The 12,352-nt window shown below is 36.5% G+C and overlaps 1 protein-coding gene across 1 annotated transcript in view; it reads right to left on the bottom strand.

Moving 5' to 3' along the window:
• The window catches only part of LOC128982827 (vacuolar protein sorting-associated protein 8 homolog), a 306,699-nt gene that overhangs the window by 261,667 nt on the left and 32,680 nt on the right, over positions 1-12,352 (bottom strand). Inside the window, exon 3 of the mRNA XM_054401853.1 lies at positions 2,630-2,779. Coding sequence (XP_054257828.1) covers positions 2,630-2,779 — 150 coding nt within the window. The remainder of the gene's footprint in view (positions 1-2,629; positions 2,780-12,352) is intronic.

The following is a 12,352-nucleotide window of genomic DNA, read 5'->3' as shown; positions in this document are numbered from 1 at the left end:
TTATCATTTCACGTTTTGCAATATAACGTTCCATTACAAAATCAGTGGAAAATCCTTTTATCACAATAACTCTTACAATTATTTCTTATTGAACTATCTATCTATTTTACGGGTTGGTGTCTGCCTTATTCACCACTTTTGCCTATATTTTATCATATTAGGTAGACAGCTCATCATAGGTTCATGAGATTATTTTCATACATGTTATCAGTCATCGGATAAATCTTCGATTGTGTAATACAATACAACATAATACAATTGCAGAAGGGCATGGTGCCCATTTGAGCCGTGTCCATGTTTTGTTAAATCAATAGTAGTTTACAGCAACTGGATAAAACATTTTACAATATTTATGTAGAAATATGTGTATGATTTAGAAAGTCATTAACACGTTCGCTACCACAATTATATGGAATTTACGTTCGCATAGACCAGCGACGCAATTGTGCGTCGACTCGTTTCTCACAATAGACCACCGACGCATATTTGCGTCAGCTGGTCACATTGAAATAGACTAACGACGCACATTTGCGTCGGTGTTCTAATGTTATTAAACAGCGTATTTCTTAGCAACGGTCTATTTTAAAGCTCGGATTTTATCGTATCGGTCTAGAGGGATATCTGCCGCAAATGTGCGTCGCTTGGTCTGTGGATATGACGATTGGTTACGTCACACAACAGTTGGCAACATTGTTGTTTACATTGTGTATTCCGCGACATCACAGAACAGATGTAAACGTTATAACCTTTGCAGTTTTGGCTAGTGTTTAGTGGAGTTTCTTTATTTGTTTGTGTAAAAGCTTGAAACAACCAAATTTACAACGACGCTTACGTGCGTCGCCTGGTCTATTGAAACGAAAATGTAATCTTTTTAACTGGATTTCATTAAAAAGACTGACCGACGCATATATGCGGCGTTTTAAAATTTGCTCATAACGAAAAATAAAAACAATATTTATTGCTTACTAATTCACTTAAGGTTAATGAAGTCAATTAGTCCATTTAAACGATATTTCTCTTTTGGTCTGTCGGCAATGTTATTCCTATATCACTTGGTCTGTAAGGAACGTCATGATCATTCCTTTCAGTCTGTAGGAGTGACCGGACCGACGCAAATGTGCGTCGCTCGGTAGCGAACGTGTTAAGCTGGAAAACTGCAATATGTTTTCATTTAGCTTATTGAAAACATAATATAGATATGTATACAAATAAGAACTTGAACTCTTAGAGAGCCTTTGAATGTTATTAGACTAACGAAAAGTGTTCTGCATGTTTACTAGCGCTGCTCAGAAACAAAAACCATTTAATTTATCTCTAAAAAAAATATTCTTAAAGTGCACTGAGCAGCAGCCTAAAAAACAAAATGCTCAAACTCGCATTGTGACATTTATAATTCGGCGTAGGTATATTTCTCCAACAGAAAATTCATCTGCAGAAGAATTTTATTGTGCTCTTACCGTGTCTAATAGCACCCAAACACAGAAACCTTGCCTAAAATGGTTAGGTACCAGATAGGTTCTTGACAAATTATTTGCAGTGGCCTATATTACGGACCGTGGCCTACTGGGTTGGTAACATTATTGAAAATAACACAACATTTTGGCTGTAAAAAATAGCACAATGAGTAGTCTATTTAAGCAGCTACTGTCATGACAGGAAGGTCATATTCCTTTAAAACTAGATTACATCATCCTTTATAAGATACATTGATAAAAAAAAAACGTCAATATTTACGTAACAGCCAATTTACAGTATTTTTTGCTTTGTGGAATTGCCACATTGCTTTGTTATTTACATTATTTGCTGCCAATGAGCCGCACGACCATATAAACGAGGAGGCCCCAGTTCAAGAACAAAAGCCAACTTCACTTCAAGTATATTCCACTACACCTAACATTCAGTAGAGAGATTATATTGACAACTTTATGTAGGTAAATACTTTGATAAGGCTGAGACAACTAACTGACATCCCCCATGTCATTGAATTCCAGCTTTAACAATAACCCCACAACCAATTTCTCAAAACTATGACAGAGGGTTGTTCATTGGCACAGAAGTACGATATGAACTGACCCAACGTGCTGAAGGAAAAATCAAACTTACACTGTAACGGATATACCTCTTTGAAGTTAGAACGTGTCTTCCCAACAAACAGATATTTTTTTCAAATAAAATCATAGAGTAATCTGCATTACACTGATGAAATCACGGAAGTCTTTAACTACAAAAGATCCACCAATACGATTTTAATACTATTTAAAGGTTCTTCCAAAGGAAGAGATACCAGATAAAATACTAATAATAACTCCGATGACGTACGGTATGGGAAATATTTTATTCGTTGAATGATCAACCATTTTTGGTAACTAACGCAATTAATATCATTATTGTTTTTACACTTAATACTCTTTAAACAAAAAACAATGCTAAATGCTCAAAATATGTATAATTTCACTCAATTTATCGCAGTTAGATGAATTAGCGTAAACCTTGAAAGTAACCGTTGTATATAATATAGGCTATGTATAAATCATTAAAACAATCTAAATTATATACAGTAAATAAAAACAGTATAATTTTATACATTATGTATTAAAATGTTTATTAGTATCCTGAAACAGTGACTCACCGCAGCGGACCGTAGTTGTGATGATACTGCTTTGAGGATGACATGTCGTAAGATGGAACTACCTCGGATAGGACGACTGTGTCCATCCTTACGACTCCCAACACTACTCTGGGAAGCTGTCTCACCTCCGTCCTCCAGGCTAACAGTGAGCTAGTCAAGGCAAATAAAGCAATGTTACAAACTATATATATGTCTTTGACAAAATGATACTTTGATATTATAGTGTGGGCTGGTGTGTATCATTCGCTAGACTGGCCTGTTAAAATTGAAATAACTTTTGAAAACTGTTAATGTGTACCTTAGGATGAAAAAATTACTTGTTGCCATTTTTTTCATTATTAAATACAGCCCCAATCCAAGATGGCTACCAAACGACGCAAAAACGTGACAGTAAATTCAGATATAAGGGTTATTAGCGAATTTCCCAATTTTTACCATTTCTTTCCAAACCATTTTGTAGAGCTTAAAAAACAAATAATTTAGTATATTGAAGCGTTGTTGAGCGCCTAATGGTTACGGAGAAAATTCCAAAAAATTTTAAATTGAATATTTCTAAGTTATTCTTATGGAGAATAAGTCAACTTTTGTAGTTTGCTTGTTTATGAACATATTTTGATCGGATTTGGAAAATACTTTCATTTCTTACTAAACTATTAACATTTTACAAAAAAAAAGAAAAAACAATTTTACCCTCGCTGTTGCAGCAAACCTAAGTACTCGTTAAACTAATTCTATTTAAATAGGAAATAAATGTGATATTTTTATGGAGGCATTTTAGTGTAAATCGAATCAGGTTAGTGGCAATTCGCTTAGTCTGCAGATTTGCTGCGGCGGGGGTTTTTTATAAATTTTCTTTACAATGATAATTATATATATTTTTTGTGTTTAGGCATTGTAGGAACCAAACCAGTTGTCAGATGAATTTTTTAACTTTTGTGAGTATAACGGCCACTGGTATTTGTGCTAATTCGTGTGAAAATTACCAAAAATTTTACAGAACGGCGAAACTTTTTTATGGAACGACTGTTTAAAAATGTAAGCTTGCTATGGTATTTATTGATACTACAGACTAATTGTGTAATAGATTACTGTGAACAATAGTGTACTCGGAAGTTAAAATATTTAATAACAAAACTTACATCGCATACTAAAGATATTATAAGATACAGATATTAAATCTCTAAATGTATAAACTAAACAGTCATTGTTTTCACTATCAAAATCTGTTGCTCGTTCTAATGGGATGTTGTTACACTCTGCACATCCATACAATTCAGTGCAACACATCTTTTCCCCGAGCAAGAACAATATGCCGACTTGCCCCCCATACACGGACGAGCATGTTCCCAGCACTCTATCCACCTATGCCACCGAGGTCGATGTCGGCAAACTGTATCGTTCCGGTAATGGTGTTCCCTCAGTCAATCTGAAGCCTCCAAATGACACTGTTGGCCAAATTAATCCTGAAATAAAAATTCAGCCGCCGGTACGAAGGCTCGCAGACCCTACACACTGGCGAGCATGTTCCCAGCACTCTATCCTACTATGCCACCGAGGCCGATGTCGGCAAACTGTATCGTTCCAGTAATGGTGTTCCCTCAGTCAATCTTAAGCCTCCAAATGACACTGTTGGCCAAATTAATCCTGAAATAAAAATTCAGCCGCCGGTACGAAGGCTCCCAGACCCCACACACGGGCGAGCATGTTCGCCTCCAACACCGTCACGAACATGCTCGCGAACATGCTCGGTGATTTCTAGCTGATATAATGAACATATACAGTAGGCTTCTTTCTTCCTTCACCTTAACCCTCCGAGTGTCCCTTGTTTTGGCCTTATAATGTCTGCCTATTTTTAGCTCATTTGCAAGGTTTTATTAAAACGGATCTGAGAAGCTTAAAAACAATGTTAATTATACTGTTCTATATACCATTTTGTTTGGAAAATCATGGGCTTCAATATTATATATAAAACATAAGAAACATTTGTTCAAAAAAATTTTTTAGGTAAAAAATATATTTTGGAAAAAAAAAAAAATAAGTTTGTGCTCAATGAAATTGTATAAATTATAGGCCTATAAATATTTGAAAATAGCCACTTTGTTCTAAATTTTATGAGGATTACAAATATATAATAATATAAGGAAGTAGATTTGCAAATAAATAAGTTATGGGCAAAAAACAGATTTCAGTACATAGCGTTTAGCTAAGAATGCATAGCCTAACCATAGCTAGAAATCTGGCTGATAATTTACATCAATATCACTACCTACTTCTTCAGGATCATCAACCAGCCCTTCAAAATCACTTAAATCTTCTTATAATGCACCACGTATATCACTACTTTTGATTTTTAACACTAAAACAATGATAAACGTAATAAAACACAGCAGTCATCGGTCCGAGGTTATAACCGCTGTTTACAAATACGCACGTCAGCTGTCTGCTACAATTACGATCGGCTCGGAGAACATAAAGCGCTGAGACAGACCTCTGGAGAAAGCTTAGAATCTAACGAAAAGATGTGTAAAGTGTTGTGTTTGATACCTAACTCGATCCAGTTCAATCCGATTCAGTCAGTCATAGAGCCTTCGCCGTAAATAGTGTTTGTGTGTCGCTGCAGCGACAAATAACACTCGGAGGGTTAATTACCTCATCGCAAACAGATATTGTTTTGTCACATTTGATGACTTGAACGTCTTCAGTTTTACTTTACTCATACGATCCCAAACGCATATCTCACCTTTACCCAAGTGCTGATGGACATACTTTTCAAAACATTCTTGTCCTATGGTACCACGGTTGATAATTTGCTTACTTTTCGGTTATAACTTGTTCAGAAGCAAGGTATGTGCTTGGTTTCATTTTCATCAAAAGGATTACAATGTGAGAGAAGTACATATTTCGTCTGTATTAAGGAGTGTTGTGTTTAGCTTGCTTCCCCAAATTTCGTGGTACATAGTCCTTATGGGACCCATGTTAACATTGTACCGGTTTTCAAACTCATCATATAATCGTGACATTTCTGGTGCTAGGTGCTATCATAAAGAACCTGTCAAAGCAATGTAATCCTGTGTCAGTCCCACTATTCCACCAATTACTTTCAGTTTCCGGTTTTCATGCTCAATCCCATGATCAGGAGACCGTGTCGTGAAAGGCACAGATCTATTACTAAAATAACATTATCAGCAATCTGACACATACCTTCTCCGATTAGCTTGTCAACAACCGTTATCATGGGTTAGCGATGAGAGAGAATATGATATTTAATAGGTAAAGTCACAATAGACAATAGACAAAATCTTTATTGAAATATTCCTAGAGAACATTCATGCGTCAGGTACATAAAATGTACAGTATGTACGTAAACTATTACAGTAATTTGCAATTACAATTAGAATTTTTTTCTTCTTTTTCTTCTTTTTTTCATGGTAGCTTATTGTTTAAGAATTCATCCTCAGAGTAGAACGGCCGGTCCATAAGCCATGTTGTCAGGTGCTTCTTGAGCAGATTGGGTTGTTCTCTCTTGAGGTGCTCTGGTAGGTTGTTAAAGTACAGAGCACCTTTGTAGGATGGTTTCTTCTCGTACAGACTCAGATGGTGTTGTGGGAGGGAAAAATTGGCGGCATGTCGTGTGTTGTGCTGGTGTATGTCTCTGTGTCTTGGCTGGGCTGTTTTAGTGGTGTGGATAATGACTTCTCTTATGTAGAGTGAAATTGATGTGAGAATTTTAAGGTTCTTGAAGGCTTCTCGGCAACTGTCTCTGTAGTTCAGGTCGGCAAGGCATCTAATTGCTCTTTTTTGTTTTAGGAGTACTCTTTCCAGGTTGCCTTTTGATGTTCCACCCCAAGTCGCAATGCCATATCTGAGGTGGGACTCAAATAGAGCAAAATATGCAACTTTGGCTACTTCTGGGCTGCAAGCTTGCTTGATCATACGTATAACGTAGAGACTTGAACTTAGCTTTTTGCAGAGCTGGTCTATGTGGGGTTTCCATGATAGCTTGGAGTCAATTATGATGCCTAGGTATTTTGTGGTATTTTGTGTTTGTAGTCCCGGTATTGTAATGTCTGTGTTGTTGCGTTTGGTGGTGAAAGTCATTTGAACGGTTTTGCTTTCGTTTAGAACTAGGTCGTTGGAGGTACAGTATTGCTTTGTTCTCTGGAGTTGTGTGTTGGTTTTCTCTTCCAGATTTTCCATTGTTTTGTCCGCAAATGTGAGAACCGTGTCATCTGCGTACATGGTGGTGTGTCCATCTTCCCCAATCCAACTAGGTAGGTCATTCGTGAGAAGGAGGAAAAGGACTGGGCCAAGTACTGATCCTTGGGGTACTCCTCTTTGCACGTCTACAGCTTTGGATTGGGCCTTATATTTTGTGTTGTTCTTTATGTAGGCTATTTCCACAAGCTGTTTCCGGTTACTAATGTAGCTTTTAAACCATTCTGCTGCTCTTCCTCTCACGCCTAGTGTTTCCAGCTTGAGCAGAAGAAGTTCGTGGTTTAGGCAGTCGAAAGCTTTACTAAAATCTAGGAAGAGGCTTGTTGAAGTGCTGCCTTCTTCTAGTTGGTCTAGTATGTGCTCCGTCAGTTGTATTAAGGCTGTGGCTGTCGATCTGCCTTTGATAAAACCATGCTGTTGACTATTGAGAAGGTTGTGTTCTTGAAGATGGTGTAGGAGTTGGACTAGTACTATCTTTTCGATTATTTTTGAAAATGTTGATATTAGGGAGATTGGCCTGTAGCTGTTTCTTTCTATTGTTGGTCCATTTTTGTATTTTGGGTGGACTTTAGCTATTTTTAATTTATCTGGGAATTTTCCTTGTGAGAGTGATTTATTTATGAGGTCTGTCAGGGGTATTACTATTTCATTTTTACAGTTTTTTAGAAGTTTAGCTGATACCTCATCAGTTCCGGATGAATTTTTCATCTTTAGAGATTGAATGGCCTTTTGCACTTCTTCTTGTGTGGTCCGTCTGAACTGGAGTGTGTGATGTGTTGCTGGTAAGTGGTCTGTTAAGGCATTGGTTCTAGAGTTATTGTTATTTTGGAGTGTTCTGTCGGCTATTGATGAGAAAAAATCATTAAAACAGTTTGAAACTTCTATTGGGTCGTCTATTGTTTTATTGTTGACTTGAAGATGGATTTGGTTTTCAGTATCACAACAGTTGCATTAACGCTTGAACCTTAATTTTTACAGGAATGAGAGATTGCACTATTTTGTTAAGAATTAAGGACCATCAATAATACTGGTTTCAATCAAAACCGGTTTCCATTTGAAATTCCTATTTTATTTTACTTCCTGGGGTTTGTAGGGGAAAATAACACGATAAATTTAAACCGTAATTTTTACAGGAATGGGAGTTCTACCATTTCGTTCAAAATTTAAAGGGCTACAACATAATGAATCGCTATTAAAATCGTTCAGGCCATTTAAAAAAAAAGTATATTTTTCCGCTGTCTTATGGGTTTTGATGGTACAATGACCATTAAAAATCTAAATTTCAAAAACATTAAAAAACTCCTAGAGATACCATGGATCATACTTGCCAAATTTCATCTAAATCGGACCAAAGGTGTGGTATATGTAGCTATGTACACATCCGGACAAACATACTCACACACACGCACACACACAGACAGAAATCACTTCGAAAACCACTTTCTTTGGTCCAGGGGGACCCAATAAAAGGTACAGATAGTCATAACTACTTTTTGCAATAATCGTCGTGGCCAAATAAAAGGCACATATAATCATTATTACTTTTTGCAATAATCGTCGGTGATAACTTGAGTAATTTTTGTCCGATTTTGATCAAATTTGGTTTAAAGGTGCAAGGCAGGGCAAACTTGAATGAGTTCCCAAACCAGAATGATCGGACCATGGGAACGGGGTTTTACAAGGTGTTTTATGGAGTAAAAAATAGTTTTTCTCATTTTTGACCCTCAAAACACACAATTTTCCAATTTCTCTCTAGATCTTTTTAAAGAGCTTAAAAAACAAATAGTTTAGATATCAAAGTGTTTTTGGTTATTGGTAACAGAGAAAGTTCAAAAAATCATAAACTTAAAATTCCCATGTTATTCTTATGGAGAATATTGTAAAGTGTTGTAGTTTGATTGTTTATGGATATATTTTGATCAAACTTGACAAATTTATTTATTTTATACTTAGCTATAAAGAAATTACTATAAAAAAGACATTTTATTAGTTTCCTTGTAGAAGCAAACCTATGTACCGTACTCTTAAAATATAATGGGTTTTTAATAGGTTTAATTAAAAATTAATTCACACAAATGGAAATTCGCTTAGTCGGCAGGTTTGCTGCGGTGGGGGTATTTTATATATGAAAATGAAGGTTAGAATCTCCTCTTTAAGAAAATAATAGTTTTATTGTATTTTCTATTCAATAATTATTATATTTTGCTACGGAAGGTAGCAATGTTAAAGAAGGTAGCGGTTTTATGAGGCAAGGTTAAGGTTATACCCCTTATTAGATTTGGAAAGTAAATACCCCCGCCGCAGCAAACCTGCCGACTAAGCGAATTTCCATTTGTCTGAATTGAATTTCAGTTAAATATATTTTAATAACATTAGGTTTAACGAGTACCTAGGTTTGCTGCTACAAGGAAACTAATAAAGTATGTTTTTTTTTAGTAAAATATTGATAGCTTAGTACAAAATAAATAAATTTGCCAAGTTTGATCAAAATATATCCATAAACAAGCAAACTACAACATTTGACAATATTCTCCATAAGAATAACATGGGAATTTTAAATTTACAATTTTTAAAATTTTCTCCGTTACTAATAACCGAACAAAAATACTTTAATATACTAAATTATTTGTTTTTTTAAGCTCTTTAAAAAGGTCTAAAGAGAAATTGGGAAATTTTGTGTTTTGAGGGTCAAAAATGAGAAAAACCAATTTTTACCCCATAAAACCCCCAGTAAAGCCCCGTTCCCATGGTCCGATCATGCTGGTTCGCGAACTCATTCAAGTTTATCCCGCTCTACACCTTTAAACCAAATTTCATCAAAATCGGACCAAAATTACTTAAGTTATCGCGTTCACGGACGTATATATAAATATATATATATAAATCTACTAGCTGACCCGGCGAACTTCGTATCGCCTAAGTTATAGGTTTCCCCTGAGACAGACCGATGGAAAGAAAGTACCGTTACGTTTAATTTTCAAGATGATCTCGTTCGCATCGCTCAATCACGTCCTGGTTGAAGTTCGTTCGCTACGCTCACTAGCCTCCAGGTTGAAGTTCGTTCGCTACGCTCACTCACCTTTGGGTTGGAGCTCGTTCGCTGCGCTCACTTGCCTTCAGGTTAGCTCGTTCGCTACGCTAACTCGCCTCCAGGTTGAAGTTCGTTCGCTACGCTCACTCACCTTTTGGTTGCAAATTAGCTGTTGTCATAAATGTAAAAGAAATAATAGTGCTGCACCCTGTTGGTAATCCTTGTAACTTTAATGCTATTGAACATCATAGAACAGAACCAACTTGTTTAATTGAAACAGCTGTTAAGATTCATTAATTCCATTTCTCATAAGGTTAACATGGGAAACTCCAGAGCCACTGGGGCGGAGCCCTTTTAAGAATTTCGAAACGGGAAATAGTTTACGTCCGATTCGCATACCTACAGAATTTACACACCAAATTTCATAACGATCGGTGAAGTCGTTCCGGAGGAGTTTGCAGACAAACACTGTGACACGAGAATTTTATATATTAGATATATATATATTCAGGGAACCTAGGCAAGAGCCGGTCCATCCCATATACCAGTCAAAAGCCGGTCCGCAACTGTTGGCTATTTCTCCATGTTCTAAACCGTTGATTAACTATCAACTAGTGTATATAAACCAAAATCATTCTTCTGAATTTATATACACCGAAATCATTGCTTTATACTCATATTTTGGCACAAGCCAGTCCACTTATCTAAATGTGGCACTTCGCGGTCTATATACACCTTTTTCAGCCAGACGGCACTTCCCGGTCCATGTTGTGGTGGGGGTGAGACGTTCTCATTGGTCAAAGTAAATGAGGGGAAGGGACTACGTGAAAAACCGGCTTATGCCGAGGTGCTAGACATATATATATATATATACATATATAAAAATTTGAACAAATGGTGTTTTTGGCCTCTGGGGACATCAAAATGAAAAAGTAAATCGGTCCCGGGTCTAGGTCTTACCGTGCCACCTAAGGTAATAGCTACTTCCCTATAGGGAAATTCGCTAAAAGAGGTGATAAAAAATGGCAACAGGGCGATTTTTACTAACAAACGTATTGTTAAGCATGGAAAATCAACAAATCAATTTTAACACTCTAATCGAGCCAGAGACTGAATACTTACAAACCACCCCGCACTAGTATTTCATTTTCAAGCTAAACTAAATCCCATTAAATTCTTTAAATGCCAGTTCATAGCATATTTTATTCTTATATTTACATTCTATTTGTATTTGAATATAATGTTATGGTTAGTTCAGATAGTTTTGTAATTTGTATGGAATGGTATTAGGACAGTAAAATTCTTTAAAATCTTAGAAAACATTATTAAATCTGGAGGACTACTAAAAACAATTGTGCTTATAAGGTTTGGTAGCCTAATAATGTTTGTAAACAGGTTAAATTTTAACCCTGTAGCACTATAATCATAAAGCAAGTCGATGCCTGGACAACTTAAACAACAGATACAGTTGCCGACCATCACATCAACTAATCACAATTATTATGTCAAGGAAATTCACTTTGTCATTCTGAATTTTTAAATACTAGGTACACACTCATTCTTCCCGTTTGACGAAAAGAAGGTAGTGAATAAGGCTGAGCTGGTAGTAGTAAGGCGACCAGACTACACCGTACGTAGTACTCTAGGTTGGCGCACAAAGGACTTAGCACTGGATCGAGCAGGCACGGATGCTCAAACAGTATATTCTTTCAGAGCAGATAAATTTGAGCATGCCTGAGGCCTTGGTGCATATGTGGTGAATGTGTGGTCCAAACTTAAATGACAAGTCAACAAAACACCATGGCCTCTTTTGGTTAAACTTTCAGAACAGGCTGCCATCTAGGAAATACTCAATATCCAGAGAATTTTGTTCTATGCTAAAATTTATCAACTTATTCTTGGTAGGATTAACATCATATTATCTTTGGACTTTGGAAAAAACTTAGCTGAGAACATCATTAACAACCTCCTTCATGGAGGGATGCAAATTCCACAACAAGTTTTCAGCAAACTAAAGAAAAGGGATTTTGACCACTCTCTTTATGTCATTATTGAAAATGGAGATTAGAAAATATCTGAAACCTAACATATACTACGCCCTTAGTTTTTATGATTTCACCTGTATATGTGCGAAGCTGTACATGTGATTTGAACATTCTCTTATTGATTTCTAATCTCTTATAGGCCTCAAATGAGATAGAAGATAGCGCTGCTCCTGTATCTATTTCATAGATAATGGTTTTCTTTCAATTTCTATTTTCATAATGAACTTATCACTGTTATTTACTGTACTGCGCACAACTTGTTTGCGCGTGGCCCCTCCACCGCCTCCTTAGCCAGGAGGGGCCACCACCTCAGCCGGGCGCTTAGCGATCTGCTACGAGTTGCCCTTAAAATGTTGTCTATAAGTACTATATACTTCTACCACACTCCCAGCGAATGCGTAACACCAACACACGGCGCCTGTTGGTCTTATA

Source organism: Macrosteles quadrilineatus, unplaced genomic scaffold (genome assembly GCF_028750875.1).
Source record: "Macrosteles quadrilineatus isolate MER2022 unplaced genomic scaffold, UCM_ALF_1.0 Scaffold_1__1_contigs__length_201487025, whole genome shotgun sequence".
NCBI classification, from domain to species: domain Eukaryota; kingdom Metazoa; phylum Arthropoda; class Insecta; order Hemiptera; family Cicadellidae; genus Macrosteles; species Macrosteles quadrilineatus.
This window is presented reverse-complemented; position numbering and strand designations above follow the sequence as displayed.